The 23,040-nt window shown below is 40.8% G+C and overlaps 1 protein-coding gene across 2 annotated transcripts in view; it reads left to right on the forward strand.

Moving 5' to 3' along the window:
• The window catches only part of MAP2K5 (mitogen-activated protein kinase kinase 5), a 261,608-nt gene that overhangs the window by 216,386 nt on the left and 22,182 nt on the right, over positions 1-23,040 (forward strand). For both annotated transcript variants that reach the window (XM_011968648.1, XM_011968652.1), the window contains 2 exons: positions 7,118-7,179; positions 10,182-10,227. In XM_011968648.1, coding sequence (XP_011824038.1) covers positions 7,118-7,179; positions 10,182-10,227 — 108 coding nt within the window. The remainder of the gene's footprint in view (positions 1-7,117; positions 7,180-10,181; positions 10,228-23,040) is intronic.

Here is a 23,040-nt window from a genome sequence, read left to right on the forward strand (position 1 = left end):
TTATAAAACACTAAGATCTTTACCATATGTTTACAACATTTCTAAGTAAATATAAATCTTTTAAATGACCAAAAAAAAAACAAGCAGACTAAATGAAGAGTCCATTTTGACAAATAATGACAAAGATCATTTCTCTTCTCTTTTATCCCAATACTGAAGAACTTCCAAAACACATTAAGGAGAAAAAGAAAATAGGAAAAAAATCTCTATAATCTCAAATTTCAGTTACCCAGAGACAGATTCCTTTAGACCTGTTCGTTTATATTTTGTTTTTTATAAGCCATCTGGTAGTGATGTTCACTTGGCTAACAGCTGGTCCTCCTTGATTGAAGGGTTTATGGATAGGATGGGCCTTTCAGTGGCAAAAATTCAGGCCTTTACCCCATGGTTCCAGGCCCATCTGAGACAAGTTAAATGAGCTGCTACTGTCAGCCCAGACCCAGTGGACAGAACTTCACACCAAAATGCCCACATATGTAATTTGTCACACCTGGCAGCCCACAGCATGGGGTGACCCAGTGTGGAAATTGAATCATCTTTCACTTTCTCTGCTCAAGACTTGATGTGGAGTGGGATGAGTAAAAGGCGGGCTTTCTGTTCTCCAGCTGAGCAGGGTTGGAGGCTTTCTTCTCTGGTATGTCATCTGCCAGCCTTCCTAAGTTCAAAGCCTTGCTTTCACCCTGATGTTTTCCCTCATAACACCCCGAGAAGTAGGTCAGTTCTATCTGCATCATGAAATCAAAAATACACTTAGAGTCAAAATGCTGATTTTCCTTCATGGAGTGGCCACATTTTAAAATAAAGTCAATGTTTTAACAAGCATTGATTGAATTCATACAATCTGCTATGTAGTTATGGCTACTCACTCTAAGCGAGACCCATTCTCAGACCAGGAGCACCTATTCATCTCTTTCCCACCTTTCTCCTTCTGATAACATGTGACTGCTTTTTTCTCCCCCCATCTACATTCTGTTACAGCAGGTATGTACAGATATGAACCCTGAGGACCTTTAAAATATGAAAATGTAGCTGATTTCCCAGAATCTCACATTAGTGTACACCTTGGACAGGTCGTTTTTGGTTTGAAGATTAGCTTCTATGAAGATCCTTAGAGGTGAGGGTCCAGTTGTTTTCATTTTTTTGTTTTTTAGATTTTTTCTTTTTTAAAACCAAACTCGGTTTTCTCCCCAGGCAAGTACAGATTTGCCCTATGGGTTCTGCCAGTTGTCTCATAAAGATGCTACTCTAAGGCAGTGAACAGTGGAGGATCAGAAACCAATTTGGGGTCTGACAGGCAAAACGCTATCCTGCCGGGCATGAAGCCCCTAGAATTACAAATGATCTTTGATCCCAGCACTGAGGATAGAATGCAGTGATCCAACAGAGCTTTGCCAATTAGTATGAATCCCAGTGCCTAAGAGTAGACATTGTTGGGCCAGGCCAAAGGAACGTCAGACATGAATTAAAAGATTTACTTTTAAAATATAGAGCATGACTCTCAATATTGGTCAGACTACAGATGATTTTCTGATGTTGAACACCTGTTGGCTTGGTGGCTTGACACCAAAGTCTAGAAGTGGGCTATTAAAAAAAGTTAGAGGGCTGGCCATGTTTCATTTAATTTGCCATGCTGGTTTAATCCAACCACAGTACAACTGACCTCAGAATTCACCAGTGCAGCCAATGCCTTGCGATTTTTGAGAAGCTGTCCTATCTTCCTTTGCTTTACTGCCAGTATGCATAAGGTCTGAAGGAATGTCTGTTTTGTATAAGGAGAAGGGAACAGGACCCAGACTACAACATTCAAGGTCCCTCCCACCCTCAGGTGCTGTCTGGGAGAGAGGAAAGAAGAAAGTAGGGGAGCAAATAAGGTATCTCACATGCTGCAGACTCTTTTACTTTACTCCCCATGACCCTCGTTTGTGAACTCACTTCTACCAGTCAAACTGAACCAAAACCTCAGTGCCCCCCTGTTCATCCTGAGTGCCCAGCTTTGGCCCTCTTATGTGGCCACTTCCTCCATCCTGCAGGGCTGGTTATTAGGAGTGCACATCTTATCCCTCAGAACAATACATAGATTCTTTGAGGATATGGATTAAGTATCAGTGATTCCACAATGCCAGGCTCATTGCGTTCCACATGGTAGATGCCCACAAAAGCTCTTGAATGAATGAATGAATAATAAATGATTGTATCATTTTTACACAGTATTTTATGTTATGCCTTATCAGTGTCTGAATTAATCACCACATTATTGTCAGGTCCCACTGTCACCTTTAATTATGAATTACAAGCAAAAATATAGTCCTCAGGAATATTTTTTTAAGCAAAGGGCCCTTAACTTTTTTCCAGTTGAGTATTTATGCCAGCGTTCTCCCTTATACAAAGCAGAGTTCTACTAAGAATCTAGGCCTCATCTAATTGTTTAAAAATAGTCCCTGTCCCTTACCTTTTCTTTTTAAACTTTGTATTTTGACATAATTTTTAGATTTACATGCAGTTGTAAGAAATAATACTGAGAGATCCTGTGTACCTTCCACCCAGTTTGCCTCAACAGTAACATCTCGTAAGTATAGTACAGTATCGACTGGGCGCGGTGGCTCACGCCTGTAACCCCAGCGCTTTGGGAGGCCGAGGCCAGTGGATCACGAGGTCAAGAGATGGAGATCGTTCTGGCCAACATGGTGAAACCCCGTTTCTACTAAAAATACAAAAATTAGCTGGGCGTGGTGGCGGACGCCTGTAGTCCCAGCTACTCAGGAGGCTAAGGCAGGAGAATCGCTTGAACCCAGGAGGCAGAGGTTGCAGTGAGCCGAGATCATGCCACTGCACTCCAGCCTGGTGACAGAGCGAGACTCCATCTGAAAAAAAAAAAAGTATAGTACAGTATCTATACTGTAGATAGAAAATTGTCGTAGATGCAAGACACAAACCACTGATCTTATTCAGATTTTACCAGTTTTACATGCACTTGTGTGGGGGTGGGGAGTTGCAGGGTGGAGGGTAGATTAATAACACAGATTATTCTAAAGCCAAGATACGTTATAGTTTAAAAAAAGAATATTCCTTGACTATTGAAAGCATTTTTCTCATTGATGATTTCTGTGTTTGGAATATCCAGCTTATCTGCCTGCTTTCAAGGTCACTAAATATACTTATTGGCACACTTACTCTGTAAGTGAACTAGCAGCAGCTGTGGTTGGAATTGGACCTCTTCCTGCCTTGTCTCCTCCACCAGCTCTTTGAGTGTGCAGGTACACACACACACACACACACACACACACATTTTCTGCTACTTGCCTTTTTTTATGCCTGAGTACCTTGCTGACAAGTGCTAATAACAAAATACCCAGAGAGAGTCCAGTTGAAGTTAACATACATTAAGCATTCTGAACTTGTCCTTTTGCTCATAGATTGTGCATAATTAATAATTAATCAGTTTCAGTTGTAATGGGTTGACCTTCTTGAACTGTTCATTATTCACAAGGCAAAGGCATCACTCAAACTTTTTCCTATTGTCCTTCGCTGTTCTCTAGCGTGCTGCATGCTTGTGTTCCAGTTGTTTAGCAAAAGGGGCTGACCAGGTAGTTACTGAAACCTCTGAGGCTTGGAGACTGTCCTCCTTGATGACCAGAATTGCTTACTAAAATGGTTTATGGCAGCTGTTTTTATGTAACAGTTGCCTGCTTGATAACAAGAACCAGCTTGTGTCACTTCAGCAGAACTCTAAAGTTGATTTGAGACTAGACTCTCAGATTGAGGCTTTTGGTTAAGGTTGTGTCCACTGCTTCGTTCTATACCTCTGTGCTTAGAAGTTCAATGGAAAAGCATCTTTAAAAAAAGCCCTTTGGGTGAAGTATGGCACCCAAGGTCTTAAAGAGAGTGACTTTCATTAACAATTTAGTCAGTGTCAGCCAGTACTGAGAATTCAGTGTAACTGCTTCTTCAACCCACATTTAAATTTTTGAAATATATTTCTCCATCTTGCCAGAACCCATATTTCATAAAGGGCATTTTTGGAATGTAGCAGCAACTGCTTTACTAGAGTCTCTGAACCCCTCCGATGACTAGGTACTTTCCCTTCCTGTGAGCTACAGTGAAACCGGAGCGCATATTTACTGTATGCCTCCCTCCTCACATGTTTGAATTAGATAACAAAATAGGCAGGTTCTTGGAGATCTTTCACATCCTGATCAAAACTAACTTTGTAATTTTATTTGCTTTAAAAAGAGAAAAGTATACTGTCAAGTCCTGCAGTGCAGAGAACACTCTCAGGTATATTCATTTGCTTTCCTTTGGAGTGTTAACAGCCTTCATACTTGTGTGGAGTTGGAGACTCTCAGAAAATGCCTTTGCCCAGTGTTTATGTGTGGCATTCTCACCATCCCCCTAGCAGTCCGTCTTCTGCATCTCAGAAGATTCTCCCTTGAGGGATGCAGGAGACATGGATTTTAAAACAAAAATAAATATCTGGCATTGTGCATGTGAGATTAGAATTTCCCCCACATCTTTAATGAGTGATTCTTTCCAGGCACCACTGAGATGAGAATCCACTCGCTGTGGTTCTGCAAAGTCGATTTGGGCTGGCATTTTAGGAAGTGAAATAAATTATTCATGGGTACCACCCAGTGTTCCTTAGTTTTATAATATGAGGAACTTAACAGGCTACAATATCAGGTCTTAAATAAAATTAACTACCCATGCAAAATGTCACATTTCCTCATTTTGTTTCTCATCCGTTTTTACATGACTTCTTCATCATGTTGCTAGTCTATAATTCATTAATTTACTTTTGATATCATACTTTGAGAAGAGGCCCACATTAGCATCATGTTTTATACCGGATCTTTATAGAAAGCCAGTCCAGAATTTTAACCATCTTGGTAAATATGGAACCACATTAAGATAGCAGGCTTTTATTTTCCTAAATATTGCATTTTAGAGCAACTACTACTCAGGTACTTTCAGTACTACACCCTTAAAAGAAATCCATGAAGCGATGACTTAGAGAAGCTTCCTCACTGATCAGAGTCCATAATTTTTACACCTCAGACTTTGAACTATCTTTTTACTAATAGTTTTTGAGACGGTAAAATGTCATTTCTTGAACTGGGCCTTGTAGAATCTTACAGGCTTGGTGATATATATGGCTTTCCTAAAACAGGCTGCAGCTGAAATTGATATCATGTTTTATTTTTGCTCTTCAAACCGATGGGACTTCTGTGGCCATTTTATATACCTTTATTGAGGACTTGTCATGCTATTTCGTGTCTTGTTTCTTTTGAGTGGACTGTTTCATCAGCCACACATCCACCCCCGTTTTTCATGTCCTCTCTATGTAATGCCTGCATGTAATCCTTTGAACTTGGCAAGATTTTATTTCACTCCCATTTTTCCTTTGTTTTCCTCTTAGCCTTTCTCTACTGATGAGAATTTTAATTTTAGAATTACTAACCATCCCTTCTTCTGCATGAATAGATTAAATTCAAAGAAGACAGATATGCAAAAACCAAGAAACATTTTGTTCATGTTTCTTCTCTTATAGCCTCTTTGGGTTTTTTTGTTGTTTGTTTTTTGTTTTGTTTTTTGTTTTGTTTTTTGGCTGCCTTGACCCCCTTAGTTCCTTTGATTTAATTGTATTATCCAGCAGTTTCCAATTGTTTGAATTGGAAACAAAGCCTTAATAAGAGTTCTAGTTAATTTTCTGTCTTGTAATTACCGATCTCATTTTTCTGATAATTGGCCACAGCAATTATATGTATATTTACTAATCACATAGGAGGCTGTGCAATTGTATCTATCTGCCACCATTGATAATGACACGCATATTGCAGAGGTGCTTTTATCATCTTTTTTCCACTACATCAAAGCTATTTCCTCTCGTTCTCAATAATGAATACATGCATGCATTTGACACAGTTGTGTGCTAGAGAAATTGTTTGGCTCCCACCAAATGCTGCATGCTCTGAGTTTCTTGCCTGCAGCGCTGGAAGGTTGTATGTAATGATATATTGCTCATCCAAATGGCCAAAGCACTCCAAAGCACAGTGAGATTAAAATAAGTCATTCCTTTGTTAATTTAAATAGGTGCATGTATCATACTTTGCAGGGCACTTTGTGTAGGGATGTCAGGGAGGAAAAAAGCCGCCGAAAGGTATTTTTAATAGCAAATGAGAATAGATGAGAATGGAGTCATTTGCAGCTGCCTACTTTATGTGGCTCTCTTGTTCCAACTGTAGGTCTAATGAGATGACTGTTAAAGTACTCTGCAGTGTAATTTCATTACATCCTGAGCTGTTACACTATAAACACAGTGGCGCTCTCTGTCATTCTTGGAAAAACTCCTAAATTCTTAAAGCCTTCCTTTGCAAACGGTAATGAGGTTTGCTCTCTGTGTCGCGTGGTGGTGGTGGTCTGTTGCTGTGTGGTTTTCTGCTTTTTTGACTGACTCCCACCTCCATCCCAGTTTTGGTTGGTGGTCAAGTTAGGAGTTTTTCATTGTATCCTTAATTCACTGGCTTTCTCATATGAGGAGGCTGCCTAGACTGGCAAATAGGCTGAAATTCCTTTTCAGGAAACAGCTTTCCCTATAAAAGCCTTTCTATTAAAGTAAAAAAAAAAAAAAAAAAAAAATCTGATCCAAATTATTCTATTAGGGGCAAACAGTAAAGGGCAGTTGAATATACAAATAAATGTAAGTAAAAAGGAAAGTGTAAATAAATAGCAAATCCAGTAAAAGAAACAAAGGTCAACACAAGAATAATTTCACAGCTCTTTGTTAATTACAAGACCATTTGTGTGTTACTTAAATAATCATTAATTTCTCATTTACACTTTCCCTACCTTCTCTCCTACCCTGTGGCTATCATTGTCCTTTTTTCACCTCCCCTCTCTCTCAGCTCTCGTGTTTCTCACCATTGTAAAATATGTGTGGGTTAAAATTTGGCATTTTTACCTAAATGTGTGGAATAGGGTAAAGACAGTCTTTTTAATTGGGTGAGGCCTTATTTTCATTGTATTCATCTTTACACTGCTCCTTCACATGGGTGGATGGGGAATATAAAGAAAGAGAAGGAACTGTTGTGACTTTTGGTGACATGTTTTTCCTCCATCCCAGGATTCGCCCGTCCTTCCAGCTGGAGAGTTCTCGGAGCCGTTTGTACATTTCATCACTCAGTGGTGAGCCCGTTTACAAACATGCCATGCCCTCAATGTAAATGATACATGCCATTAACTCGGCAGCTCCGTGAGACCTTATGGCTCTCCCTGCTTCCTTTTGGAGACAGGAGGGACTTGGGGGCCTTGGGCAGATGGGGCGGCAAAGCTGAAGAAATTGTTTAAATTATGTAAACGTTATTTACACAAAGGGTCATAAGCATACTTCAGAACCTTTTTCCTGATTTAATAAACTGCTGAAAGTCAAGATACTTCTTTAAGTACAGATACTGTTGCCATCCTTTTTTAAAAAAAAAGAAATACACAGTTTTATAGCCCCTATTGAACAGACATACAAAGCTTATTTTTATTAATGTAACCTCAAGTTACCCATAAAACTGTCTGTCACTTAGTGGAAGCAGCATAGTTTATTAATTCATCGGATTTTCAGTAAATAACTTTTATCTTTGGTTGTATTTTAAATACAATACTTGGGTCCCATTTCATGAAATTTGACATTTAGAAGACTATGAAAACAGTTCAGCCCACTTTAACCCTTAAAGAACTGAGAAGAGCCACAGGGGCCCTCAGAGCCTCTAGGCAACTCCTTGTCATTTTATACCTGGAGAAACAAGCATTTTATTGCCAAGGAGGTTCTTTGCCAGCCTTCTGCCTTTTTCCTCCTAGCAGACCACATCTTTCTTTTATTACCCCTTCACCATCATTTCCCTCTTCCCTCGTCCTGCAGGACTGATATGACCTTGGGAGGCCAAGGTATTCCCCTGCCCTCTCCCTCACTCCAGCACAGAGAAATTTCCCAGGAGAGAGGAGGAATTCAGGAACATAGGAATCATCGTCCTCAAAGCAGGAGACAAAACCAACCGCAACTCCTTCTTAACTACGTTGGTCTTCTTTCCCTCCTTCACCAAAGTCCTCATTCTCCCAGAGTCATGTCCACTGCTGGAAAATGAATGGGCAGACCCCACCGAAAGAAACCCTTGTTTCTGTGGTGTGGCAAAGTAATGCTATCAGGATTCTTGCTAACCAAAATCATTGTGCGCCATCCCCTTCCCCTCCTACCATGATCCGTCTGATGATTACGCTAAAGGGAAACCAAGAAATATTCCTTAATATAAATGTCAAGCTTTATCACCTTTTTGACTAAGTGTAACATGTTACCTCTTAATAAAAATGTCTCATACAGTTTATATTCCATAGAAAATATATGTGGGGAAGAAATTTTTCTCCCCAATTAAAAAAATTTTATTAACACTGTTTCTATTTATTTAAAATACTTATATAATATAGTGTAGCTTTTAAAAACTATTTTTACTCTGAAAACATTGTATTTCCAAAGCATGCCATGTTGGGAAAAAAGCATACTTATTGATTAAACACTGGAATCCTGAGCTGTTTTAAAGCTCCTTAATGATGTTAGAACCGTTACCCAGAAATATATATCCCTCTTAATTTCCTTTACATGGAATTCCTAAAACACATGGTAATGTGTACCTTGTGTTTTACACATGGTAATGCCTCATTTTGAAATGCAAAAATTGAAACACAAACCATGCAATTCCTCTACTGCCTGGAGCGCCTGGTTTGGGCATCACCCTCTCTGCTCTGGAGGAGATATTGGATCTGTGACAGGATCGCAGCGCTAATCTTATCTCGCTGTGTGGTCTGAGACCAACCTGGGGGTGGGGCTGGTCTGAGCAGCAGGGAGAAAAGTGGATAAGGCTTCACCTCCCTCCTGTCCAAAAAATTAATCAGCTATTATTTAAAAGTTTTATGGAGACAGAGGGAGGGATAACCTGTATTCAAATTTCCACAGATGTCAAGCCGAAACAGAAATGATAGTGGGTAATAGCCTTGTTTTCCCAAGAGATACAGCTACTTTGGAATGTCAGATTAGGACTGTTACCAACTCCACTGGCGAGACAGCTTGAATTAGTTGCTAATGGATGCAGTATTTGAGAGGTGCATATGGTTATTTATAGGGAAGGCAAATGTCCTCGATGTTATTAATGGTTCATAACTCCGATTCTTGTTTACCAAATGATCATTAAATCTGTTTTTAAAAAGGTATTGTCAGCAAATGCAGAGATTATGTGAGGAGTTTTCTTCTTGCTTGTTAGAAGAATGCCTTATATAAAGAAAAAAGCATCTGTGTGATTTTTTCCAAGTGATAGAAGCAGCAATCTCTTTTCATGACTTTATCCCATGGACACTCTGAGTTTAGAACAGATACAGCCATCAAGTAGGCAGCTGCCCAGTCACCTTCATCCCATGTGTGAGTGCTTCATCACATAGCTAAGTACATGTTACAGCTACTAATTATATCTAATGCATGGAAAACAAATATTTTGTATGAAGAATGTGATTCTTTAAGCAGCTTAAACAAATTTAGCTGTCCCACAGTGGTTTAATGAATTATCAACTTGCCTTGTTGCCAAAACAAATGCAGGTCAAGATAATCTACAGCAAGCCACTTGTAATTTTGTAGCATTATCTAGATTCCTGACCTGTTTTATATACTTCTTGTCATTTGGAGTAATAGTGAAAGAATGAGATGTATTCTCATTTGACTCTACAGTCATGTTTCTTCCTTACTGTCTTGTCCCAATTACCAAAAAAAAAAAAAAAAAAGGATATTCTGTAAATTTAAGTTTGAAATAAATTGATAATTGAGTCAATAAGAGAATATTGCTGCTTTTTTCACATTAACTTCAAAAGTAGAATTAGGATACATTTAGTTTAAATTCATTCTTTATTGTGTTGCAAAATATTTTTTAAGTGAAAAAGTAAGAAAAAAACTTTTTGTTTCTTACTCATAATGTCCCCCAGAAATGTGATTAAAGACAAAAATAAAAGAAAGGGAATATATGCTAATACTTTGGCCGAGAATTGAACATGATGAATTTGAAAACATTCAAATTCCAGTACAAATAGCCATGGGTAGAAATTACAGCAAAAATATACAAATGACACAGATAATATGAGCAGTTTTTTTCTCTCCACTATAGTATGCGAAAACAGCCAAAAGAAAGGCCAGCACCTGAAGAATTGATGGTAAGTGTATTTTTTTAGTTACATTAGAATTCTCAGTTATATATTTATGTTTAACATTCTGTTTAAAAGTTCAGAATGGAATTTAAAACAGCCATAGGCTCTGAAAAGGCAACATTATTTACTTCATTTGGGTAGATGTTTTTGAAGCTCATATCCTCAGATAATAGTTTTTACTTTTTAAAAACCCACCACCTTTTTGAAAGTTAATGCAGAACTCTTTTCATTTGCCTCATCAAGGGTCACAAACTTAATGTGGGTTACTCTTTATCCTCATTTGCTATTGAACCTTTTAGAATTCAGAGGATTGGTAACAGAAGATCATCAGTGCAATAAGTTTTTAGTGCAATTCTGCAAAAAATTTCTGAATGTGGCATGGAGTCCTCTTAGATTCATGTAGAATGAAATCAGACTGGCTGCAAAAGATCAAGTTTATGTGAATCTTTGGTCTTTCCTCAGAAAGAGACAGCTACAAGGCTGCCAGTGCTGTGTTCTCAGCTCCAAGGCAGCTTTCTTTGATTGCAAATGACAGTTTTTAGTCAAGCAGGGAGAGGAACAGAGATGCTCCTAACAATTCCCAAATGGTCATTTATTTAGTGCAGATTGTTGATTTGACAATGCACAAGCTGTTAGAATAACGTTAGGATCGAGCATTAGTAAATAATAATTATAGTCTGTTCTGTCTAATGTTTTGCATACCATTCCCTGCCTTTAGATTTCTACAGTCAGAGCAAATTCCTACCAATTTTCTTTCACTTTCTTTAAATAATACACATTTTACAGATACCAGTTCAGAGGTTTTCATCCTTTGTATTCCAACCTAATAAACAGTTTCAGTGCCCCAACTTCTGTATAATATGGATTTCATCCTTGAATGTAAAATAACAATACGTTTCCTTTTTGCATCATGAATGCTTTTCAGGAAGGTACTTTCCTCCTCCGTGTTCCCTAGAGCAAAATCTCAGTTTTCAGGGTAGTTTCAAGTTAAAGATCACCCCTAAAAACCTCTGCAATTTATAACTCTGCAGGTTTCATGTCTAGAATAAACTGGTCTCTTTTTTTGGTCTCTTTGATGGTTGGAAAATTCTTGCAGTTAGTCACATTTGAGAAAACTTGGAACAGGTTCTAGAGATGGAGACCCATTTACCTTGTGTATTATTGTGCTATGGCTGGATAGCTCAGCTATTAAAACAAAGGAATAACATTTCATAAAACAGATATTTGTTTGTAAATGCATGTTTCAATGCTGCAATGAGTTGGCCACTTATAAATAAAACATCTGCAGATCACACATACACCCATAAATGTACATGGATGTATATATTGGTAAGGAACACCACTCCAGGGTGGCACATCATAAAGACAAGGCTAAAGGGTGAGTACTTTCAGTGCCTTGAAAGCAAGTGATGTGTGTGTGTGTGTGTGTGTGTGTGTGTGTGTGAGAGAGAGAACATAGGTATTTAGATATATCTCTTTACAACTCTACACCCTGTTGTGTGCTGTCCCACATTTTTAATTAATAAATATCAATAAATCAATAAAATACAATGAAAAATGTAGTCACAGGAAGCACCATTCCATACTTAATTTAACATTATTTCTAGTACTGCTCACTGTTTGATTTTAAATGAATGCATTCCCAGAGGTATAGCAGTGGTGAGGCACCACTGCTTTGGCAGGGCTCAGTGAGGAGGCAGGGAACAATAGACTATATGTGAAGCTGCTGTGGTCAGAGAGTGAGCCCTGCCTGGACTTTGGGCAAAAACTGGGCCCAATAGGGGATGGGAAAGAAAGTGGGTTTTCTTTTGTCTTAAGGAACCTGAGCCACATCCTAGGGGCCCAGTCTTAAGGAACCAGCCTCTTTATTCCTTCCAGCATATTAATGGCTTTAATTTTTCCTTTTCTCTCCCCGCCTACAACCTATTTGATGGTGCTCCCATCTGGAAGCCGAGAGCCTCCTCTGGAATGCATGAACTGTAGAGCCCATTTGTCACTCTGGGTGGGGGCCTGTGCCTTTCACAAAAAGAGCAGTTTATCTCCCAAGCACGGTTACTCCAGCCAGCAGGGTACCAGCATGGGCTGCATGGGCCGCTTCAGATGTGAGGTCTGCAGGATTGTCAAGGTTTCCCTGTAGGCCTCCATTTCCAAATCAAAGAAAGAAAATTAGAGATGGGCAGCTGGAAATACTGGAAGTTATAAATTCACTATTTGGGAACTCTTATATGAACTCCAGATGTGACCTTGACCAGCGAACACAGCAAATCCCAGCCTAAGTAAATCAGAATATAGGACTGGTGGGCCAGATCACCCTTACTCCTGGGTCTGGGCAATGCAGAGTGGGCACTTAGGTGGTAGGGTCACTGTTTATACCAGAATACCCCTTATCGAGTCATAAAATCATCATCTTGGCAGTTTTTGACCATGTGAGTCTTAAAGATGAATGTAAAACTCAAGGTTGGAATTTGGAGGCCATTTAAATCTCGGTGTTAGAACTCATTTAGTTGTTTAGTTATTTTATGCCCTCCACTTTGTGTGGTTGTTCTTACGATAGTTTTCGGTTTTTATATCCTAAGTGAAAGTATTTTAAAGTTGGACCAAGAAACTCATTTAATGCCCACATTTTGAGGAGGCCAGGATACATTTGGGCTGCTGTGGTTTTCTGGCATGTAGCCATTAAGCTACGTCAGAAGTTCTCTCAAAAGTTTTATCATCAGCATCTACAGCATCCTAAGAGATCTCAGAACCCAGTAAATAATTGAATTTGGTAGTTGATAGACCACTGTGCACAGTCTTGTTCTAGATTCAGCAGAAGATATAAAGTAGAGGAAGCCACACAGATAGTCTTTTCGGGCTATAGTAAGTATACAGATAACTAGAATGAAGTAACTCTTATAAAAGAACTGCAGAGTTCTGTGGAGATCCATTTGGGGAAATGAGGAAAAACTGGGTAGAGAAGGTAGCATTTGAAAGGGGCCTTTGGAGGATGAAGTGAATTTTTAATAGCTTTGAAGGGGCCATTCCAGGCAAAGGAAACAGGATGGGCAAAGCATAAGTATATCTCGGTCTCAGACATTTTCAGAGCAATGTGAAGCCTCTAGTGCCTGCTGGAACAGAAACCCCTTCGACATTGACCTGGTGGAGTTCAAATAGGCAACATATTCACCACCAGCTGGGCAGTCTCTTAAGACATTCCACTTCTGTAGAAGGAACCCTGGAAACAGCACACCCATCCACATGGATCTTTTTTCTTGAGTGAGTTATCTTGAATGGACTCCCATTCATGTATAGGGAGGTCCCTCATCCTTGAAAAGTTGTGACTTTCAACTCTTTAAGAGCCAATTGCAGAAATCAGGAGTCAGCTTTAAACCTTGCTTTAAAGGTAAAGTAAGCATGTAGGCAGCCAAGAACATTCAGCATGCCGACACCGGGCAGGTAGAACCCCACCCCCACCTCCACCTCCACCTCCAATTCTTTTCCTGTGATAATGATTCCATTGTTAAAGAATCTGCTTTTAAATCACACTGCCGCAACTCACAGGAAAGACCTGTGTCAGTGCTGCCCCAGCTCTGTGAACTGGGACCAATAAACTTAGGGACAAATTTTCAGACAGTGGAGACCCTGAGGAGGTAGCAGACAGAATGCTCAGCAGGCTTCAGACAATGCAGGGATTCCATGGCTTATGTGGGAAAAAACCAGCCCCTTGCCAGTCGGAAAGGATTGGTAGGACTGCAGCAAGAGGGGAGAGAGCAATAGTGCAAAGATGGTAGAGAAATTTCCCTTAATTGTCAATAATCAAAATGAAGGATCCTAAAACATAAAAATCAGACCCTTAAACTCAGGAACAAAGACAGCCTAAGATGAGAGCATTAAGATGGGCGTTCAGGTTGGTTTTGCTATTCAACTTCTGTGTTTAAATATTTTGAAATAAAAGGGATATGTGAGACATTACTGTATACACGATTTGCTTCTCTAAACCACAAGGAATTCCTTCTGAGGAATTAATCTTCCTTCAGAGTTATTTGGTAGCTAAGGTCAGGATGTGACTTAGCAGGGAGAACCTCCACCATATCCCTTCACTGTGTAACCTCAGCCAACTCCCCATCCCCTCTCCACTTCAGTTTATATGCAAAACCGAGGGGGCAGCCCTTGACCAATGGTCTGTGACTTTAGGAAGTCAGAGCCCCAGAAATTACATCCAAAGTTATCTATGCATGTGGAGATGTGCCTTTTCATCCAAAAAGAGGAATTCATGACTGTTTCATTTTTCAAAGGGGACCCTGACCCTCAATGATTGTTAAGCTCCTTTGCTTCTGTCCTTGAGAGTTACTTGGCCAGGAGCTAACTGTAGGGAGGGAGGTGTTCACTCCGCAGGAAAGTGCCTGCTTGGGGGTGGGAGTGGGGTGCTTTCTGTGGGGTTCAGCAGGGCTTTGCACCAGCGTCAGGCAGCCCTTTAACTTCCCTGCCTAGCCTGTCTGTGGGCCTTAACTTGAGCAGGGAAGGTGTGGGCTGTGGGCACCCACACAGTTACAATTTGGGCTCAGAGTACGGTAGATCTTTCTATGCATTTAGAGTGTTTCCAGAAGCTTTCCGTGTCTAAGCTCTATTTAATGGAATCTATGCATAGTAAGTAATCAGGTCAGAAGAAGCAGCATCCCGGTTTGAGATCAATCGCTGGCTAATACTTTATCTAGGCCACTTTATTATCTCATGCTGATCTGATTCCCATTCTCCCCCTCCTTTGTAGCATGCACTTCGGCTGTGGTAAAAGTACGTATCACATACATATTAAAAACATATACCCATTCTATCTGTATGTAAATGTGTGAGGCACAGCTGGATATTGCAGAGGAGTTTGATTTACTAATAGTTATTATCTGTTCTAGCTGTTCAGTGGCAGAGAGAATTTCAGAGAAACAAGCTGGCGAAGAAATTGTCTTTATGCTATTACTATACTGCTTTAGTAATTGTTTAAAAACATGGGTTTTCTCCTTAGGTTCTAGTAATGCCTGTTATTTTGTGCATTTCCTTGTACATTCCAGAGTAGGGCATCCTTTAAAGGCATTTAGCATTTCCTCAGGTTTGATTTTCAATCCAGGCACCTAAAAAGAAACACAGGATGCAGTTTGCAATTGAAATTTGACATTTTGCTTAGAAAGCAAGTAAATAGTGGCATTGGAAATACACCAAACTGGCGTGGGTCCAGAAGGCGGGGTGTCAGTTAAAATCAGAATAGTACTTTTGGATTTTTTTCCTTTATGTCATCCTAGCAGCTGCAAACTTGAAGACATCTCATTTCTCAGCTAAGGCTTTATGTATAAGAGGTGGTAATGTTTTGGGGCTAATAAACACCCAACTGCTCCAGAAAAATCTGTTTAAACATTTAATTACTTGCTAAGAGATGTTAACTTAACTCCTCTAAATTAAATTGTCACTGGTAGCTTTTCTGCTTTTCCAAACCTGATTGTAATTACATTTTCAGATAGTATGGATGGTTGTTCTCTCAATTAATCAAGGTATATGATAAATTGCACATCTGCATGGTCCTTTTAAAAATCCGGGTAACCATGATGTTAGATTTTTGTCTGTCCAGCACTCAAATTCCAGTGTGACTTTGGGCTTCACACCAAATGGCTTTGTTTCTTTATTAGACCCAAATCTTCTGACCGCTATAAAAGACAAAATGCACTGGACAATTAAGAAGGTGATTTTATTTAGGCTATTGAAGTAGGGAGAGTGTTTATTACTGAGGAATGGCTCAAAGAAAAGGGAGGGTTCTGAGGTCTTATGAAGACAAGTAAACAAGGGGGTCACCAGCAAGTCTTAGGGAAGTCACGAGGCAAGATGGAAAAGGATCTTACCTCTGTGAGAGCAGCATGATCCTTTGTGGTTAGCAGAAGGGTAGGGGGATTTCTTATCTGTTACTGCTTACTAGAAACATGGGGCTCAGATCAATTCGAAATAATCACCACATTCTACTAAATGTGCCAAAGATAAGTTTTGGTTTATTTTGATCCGGGGCTTACCTGTGCCCTGAGCACAAATATGAAGAAAGGTGCATTTCCATAGCCCCCTTAGAAAGTGTTCATCCACCCTGTGCTTGCAAAAATCTAAGCTTTTTAAAATACTAATGATGGTTAATAAATTGTGAACTTGAATGTAGTTCACTACAGATGGCTATTACCTATGTCATATGGAGTGTGTTTTAAAATGAACCTTTAGGGCCAGACTCCTAATGTGTCTGGCCACTCATTCTTGTAAACATCATTTTGTTTTCAGTTGTTCATTTGGAGGTAGCTCATTAGCTATGCCACCCAGAATTTGCAGTGAGAAATACTGGCTGGGATTGTAACTTCAACTGAATATTTCCATCATGCACAAAAGTCATCACAATAGCAAGGGGGCCCCACGTAGGGTCCAGCTGACAACCATGGGATTTTTTTTAAGTTCTGAAGGCCATTAAAATCATCTGTTTGTGTCTGCTTATAAAGAGGAACCCACTAGTAAAGAAGTTGATTTTAGCTTTTTAATTGCACATAATTACAACGGCAGAATCACTGTCTGGATACTTGAGATCGCACTAAATCAGACAGCTTTAATTTGAATTTTTGATGACACATTAGCACTTCAGCAAGAACAGAGAGATTATAACCCTAAGAAAACAGGCTTTGTTTTTCCATAGATGTGACCACTTAATCTTTTCACAAGACTTTAGCAGATAAATATGTGTGTGTATGTATATGTCTTTATATACATGCACATAGCAAGCAAGATATAGATAAAGTCTGTCATTCCTTGATCATGGTGATCTGACAGTTTTAATTTCCCAGTTAAGCATAACTTTTTTCCTCCATCAGTCAAGTCAGATCTCTTAGTACAGTGATGACTTGCCTGTTTAAAATTGTAGTTATTTGAACTCATGTCTGTAATGCCTCTTTCGTGTTTTATTGGACTGTCATCTTCCCAGTACCTTGTTTCAAGGCACAGTGAAGCTGTGTAGCCTTCATTGAACACAGGAAGAGTTTGGTTATCTTGGATGCAGTAAAGTGGATCAGTCGGGCTGCTCTTCAGTGCCATGCCAGATTCGCGGCAGCTCGCGGCAGTGGGGAGGCTAAGGTGGGTCTTTAAAGTACGTTACACATTAGTTCCTCATTGGCCATGACTCAGCTCATTAGAAGTTTCTGTTATTTGAGTGGTGCCCTCAGCCTAAAAGAACCTCCTCTCCCCTCCCTTGGAAGGTCTTGGTCCTCCTCCCTGCGGCTTTTCCCTACTCTTCGCCTTCACAGTTGTATGCTCCCTTCTCTGAAGCCCTTCAGCATGTATTGTGTCTAGGTTGGAGCAGCATCTAACTATATCTTCATCTTATGGCCACAAGTTAGTCCATGTAGTACAGCGGCTCTCAACCCTAGCAGCTCATCAGAGTCACCTCAGAGGTTTAAAAGGCAAAACAAAAAAATGCCTGGATCCCAACCCGGATCAAAGAAGCTCTGGCCAGGAAGCAGGTAATTTTTTTTTTTTTTTTTAAACCTTTAAAGCTCTCTAGGTGATTACAGGGACAGCCAGAGGGGAAACTCACTGGTTTAATACCTTTTTTCTTCCACTAGATTGTAAGTTCCTTGAAGGAGGATCATGATCTTATAATTCAGTGCCTATCCTAGTCTGCGGTCATTTAGGCAAAACAGTGTTGGTTGCACATGCTATTCTCTCTAATCCAATCCAGTAAAACACTGTACAGATAAACACTGAACAGATAAAGACAAACAAGACATATATCTGGTTCTCCAGGAACTCAGAGTAAAGCTGAAGAAACTAATCCAAGAACAAGCAATCCCTGGACATTACAGTATGCGGTGTAAATTAGGGTGGCCACACTAGAATATGTGGCCAGATAAAAAAGGTTTTTGTTTGACTTCATGCTAGGAGAGATCGTTGGAGTTAGAAAATTTGGTGCCAGAATAATAAAATTTCTAGGATATTGCAATATTTGAATATTGAATGTTTGAATACAGGGATAATATTCAAAACATTTAACAACCAGTATAGCATGAGGATTACCAATCAGAACCAGCTCCAGGGTTTAGCCATCCCACTCTGGATGTATGGGCAGAGCTAGGAGGTGCTAACCAGGTGGTGATAGGCAGCACGTATGATCTTTGGCATGCATTCTGACCACTTGAGAATTTACCTCAAGCAAGTAACTCCACATCCAGAGGTTATTAGAGAGCCAAAACCTAGAGGAGACCTCCTGGCTAGCACCATCTTTGCCTGTTAGATTGATGACAGGGGACCCGAAGGTTTTTATCTGTCTGCACATCAGATGCATGCCACCCACTCCCCAGCTCTTGGGAATAACGGATTCAGTTGAAAAAGACCAGAGACATTCAGCCGTTTGTGGGAGAAATATAAAAGGATCCTAAAACTAGTCCCTGGGATTTGGGAATTGCTGTTGAAGGCAGCAAAGTTGTTTTCCTGTGAGTACACACCGATAAATAGATGCAGTTCTTATCAATTATTAACCAGTCTAACCAGGAATTTTAAGAGCTGGGGAAAATATTAGAAAGCTCCTATTTACAGTTGTACCAGCTGGATTTGTTTAATGGGTTGTTTGCTTTTTAATTTGTAGCAGTTTTGAGAGAGACCTTTGGGGATTATGAGGCTTGTGATTTCAGATACGGAGTTATTTGAGGGGCAAAATCTGCCTGCAGATAATTTGAGGTTCACTTGGCCATTTAGAGACTACAGAAAGGCAGTGGAGACGTTTGGGCCTACCGTCCTCTATTTAATTTTCAAGATTAGAATTAAACATTAGGCCTTGGTCTACTGAGAGACATTTGCTGGAGCGTGGACTAGTTTCTTTCCAGTATCCTGGTTTACCGTTTCTCTGTTCTCTTCATATAAATGGTCACTGATTCTGAAGTAGGAGAATAGGTACCATTCATTTATTTGTGCAAAGGTTCCCTTGACACAAATGAAAATGGAATTTTCAAATGTAACCCGATTAACTCTTAATTGTTAGCCTGTGTGTGTCTTAGCTTCCTCAGAAGGCTTCTGAATGGCCTGCATCGCTTTCTAAATTTGAGGGGGAGGGGGATTCAATTAATAGCACGACTTTCTAATTGTGGGATTGGTGTGGAGTTGACAAAAATTTGTATAAATAGGGTACATTTTTTCCACTTAAGAGGGCTGTGCTGAAACATTTTTAATTGGATTTTCATGGTGATTGACAGCATTTGATTATGACAGTAACTTTATTTGGCTGGACTGCTTTAGCCTCTTGTTCAGATTTTTCCATCAAAGCTCTTTTTTCTCCTCTGAATCCCCAGTGGAGCAGCAGTCATTGTGGAAGAGCCTTTTAGCACCTTTGTTGTCGCCATCCCTGGTGATGATTGGGCCCAGCTGGTAGTAGATAAGAAAATGTTCCTTTCACAAAGAGGCAGTGTCTCCCGCCTCTGCAGTTTCAATAATTTTAAGAGCCCCCCAAACCTGTTGAGGATTAGAAGTAGCTTTAGATGTGAAATGAGTGTTAAGTATTAGTAATCGGGAGATTAGGGCCCCAGGGACAATGAGAGATAAACAACTGCAATTAAGGCAAATCTGCCGATGTAAACAAAATTTAGCAGAAACAGATGCCCTAACCAGTTTGGGGGATTGATTTGAGGGCACCGAGGAATCGATTTTTGTCTTGTTTACACTTTCAAACCCCTGTGATATACTGGAAGGCTAAATATTTCATACAGCCTGATTTTAGTTAATTTTTTTTTTCAGCGCCTCACAGTAGGCGCCTCTCTTCTCACAGTGACCAGGCCTGAGTTTATTCAGCATTCACAGGGAGCAGCTAATTGTCTATGAAGGGCCCCCGTGTTTAAATGGGCTTGACAGGAATTTAAATTTTGTTTCAATCAACCCCTGTGCTCACAGCCTGCTCCAGTTTCTAATTTTTAAATTAAACATGACTTTTTTTTTTTAAGCCACAGCTTTGCCTCTGGAATACTCTTGCTCTAACTCTGGGGAAGGCAGATCGGCAACCCTGGAATGCTGGTTTATGCAGGGCGTGTGGCACCAGCTCTGCATTGGAAAGTCCTTTCTCCAAAACAAGACTTCCTCCCCCCTGTCAGGGAGGTCAGCAGAGCTTCGGCTGGGCGCTGTCTCCTTCCTGCCTTCAGAAATGGCCCCCTTTTCAGCTCTCCTGTGCAGGCAGCAGTGCTGCATCATCTGGAAAGTGGGTTAAGCACCAAAGGAAGGTGTAAGGATGGCTTTTAGGGGACCGGCTGAATTATAACCTCTGCACGTCTGGTGCAGATTTGTATTTCAGAAGCCTTTTCTACTGTTGTGAGACAGGGAGAGAAGCCGATGTGGGAATCACAAATGTGCATTTCAGTCTGCACTCACCATTTTTATGTCTTAGCGTCCACTCTGTGCCCAGTATCCTGCCTGACGCCAAGGAGGCAGCATGTCAGCCTCAAGTCCTGACCCCCCAGCCATCTCACAGTCCAGTGAGGAAGGTGAGGGTAGACACAACCAAGCACAGGATAGAATGCGAGAATCGCCAGAAACCCTCCCTCACCTTCTCCTCCTACCTTTGCCTACCCGTTCACCTCAGGCCACTCCTGTGGAGTCCTGTGCTCCAAACTCTGGCAGTCCCCAGACGCGTGAGGCGTCCTCATACAGTCATGTCTTTGCTTGTGCTGTCTCCTCACCACCAGATGGTGAACTTCTACTCCACCTCTGAGACCCAACTGGCACAACCTCTGTGAAGTTTTCCTAAGCGTGCTTCAGTTGGGTTGAGGACTTCCTTTTGCATGTCCCCCTTCACCCTGTCTAATACTTCTATTAGTGCACTCCTCGCACTTTGTGGCAGTAACTTGTGGTAACAGTCAATAAAGGAGACCACAATCCCTCGAGGAAGAGATCATGTCTTATCTTTGTATCCTTAGCGTCTAGCCCAGTCTCCAGCCTGAGTAGAATGCTCAAATAAATGGTCATTGAATTAAAATGATATGAATTTAACAGGGGAAATGAATTTCCATTAGGGGTGTCTGGGGAGGCTTTGAGAATGGAGTGACAGGTGAGCTAGGACCCACGGACATTTGGGTATTTATGTGAGAATATTTTCTGCACACACGTGTGAAAGGCAGCTTGTGTCATAAGGAAAAGTACCAGAGCCTCTAATAGCCACACTAGCCAGTATTCATACTACAATTTATTTTCTCTAAACAAACTTGAAGAGATTGAAGTAACAATTGCACCTAACTTGGGGCCGAAGATGAATCCAGAAAGGATCCTGTTTTATAATCTTTAGAAAATGGATTTATTATGTAAGAGAAAACATTTTAAACAAGTTAGAGCATTCTTTCATCTATCTCATTTGACCTTCACATGAATACTATAAGGATTATTCTTATTCCCATTTTATTGATGCATAAACTGGGGCTCAGAGAGGTTAATTTCTTTGCCTAGAGTCACACAGCCAGGAAGAACACAGGACTGTCCTACTGCACAACATCAGAGCTATACCCATTGTTGCATAGTAGGCAGAGGATTGTTATTGTGGTTTAGAGAATTTCCACTCAGTCAAACTATTTCTTGCAGTTAGAAAAATAAAGCTAAATACAAATACAGGACCATGCAGAGAAACTTATAGGATTTCAGCAGCCAGAGCCCCGGTAGGTTGCTTTGCTCAACTCCCTCCCTATGGTCCCTTCCACCTTGATGCCACAGGCTGCATCCGCAGGGCCATGGTCGAGGCAGAGAGCAGATGGCTGCACACACTCTCCACCCATCCCCAGGTGGCGGGGGGCCTGGTTGAAGCCCGAACCTCAGTAGAGACAAAACACAAAAGAGAAAGTAATTACCAACAGTTTGCCCTGCTCTGTTAATTGGTTATCTGAGGGGAAGCTGTGAGAATTTATGTAATCATTGTTGTTTTGGTTTTGGCAAAAACTGAGGGCAGAGTGTGTCCTGACAGCTGCCTGGTCACAAACCTTTCCACCTTTCCACTTCTGCCATCATGGGTATAGAAATGGGTAGCTTCCAAGAGATGATGTTCCTCGAGTTTGGGAGAAATTACCTTTAACTCAACAAACTTTTTACTGAGCACATTCTATGTGCAGAGGTGTTATAGTTTAGCTGAACTCGGAGTATGGGCTATGCACCAATGGTAGTTTGTTTGTTGTTGTTTCTTTCCCTGAGACAGGGTCTTACTGTGTCACCTAGGCTGGAGTGCAGTGACACGATCTTGGCTCACCGCAGCCTCAATCTCCCAGGCTCAGGTGATCCTCCTAACTCAGCACCCGCCCTTCCTTGAGTAGCTGGGACTACACATGAACAACACTATGTCTGGCTAATTTTTGTATTTTCAGTAGAGACGGGGTTTCCCCATGTTGCCCAGGCTGGTCTCAAACTCCTGACCTCAAGTGATCCGCCTGCCTGGGCCTCTCACAGTGCTGGGATTACAGGTGTGAACCACCACACCCGGCCCCAAACTGTTTCTTAAACACAGGAAGATAAGGATTTTGTGGCGGGATATAAATCAAGCCAGTCTGAAAACATTCTGTTTAGTTCAGCTGACATTTTTTTTGGAGCAAAACTTTGTGACTGGGCGCGGTGGCTCAAGCCTGTAATCCCAGCACTTTGGGAGGCTGAGACGGGCGGTCACAAGGTCAGGAGATCGAGACCATCCTGGCTAACACGGTAAAACCCCGTCTCTTCTAAAAAAATACAAAAAAACTAACTGGGCGAGGTGGCAGGTGCCTGTAGTCCCAGCTACTCGGGAGGCTGAGGCAGGAGAATGGCGTGAACCCGGGAGGCAGAGCTTGCAGT

This window comes from Mandrillus leucophaeus, unplaced genomic scaffold (assembly GCF_000951045.1).
Source record: "Mandrillus leucophaeus isolate KB7577 unplaced genomic scaffold, Mleu.le_1.0 Scaffold12, whole genome shotgun sequence".
Taxonomy (NCBI): Eukaryota; Metazoa; Chordata; class Mammalia; order Primates; family Cercopithecidae; genus Mandrillus; species Mandrillus leucophaeus.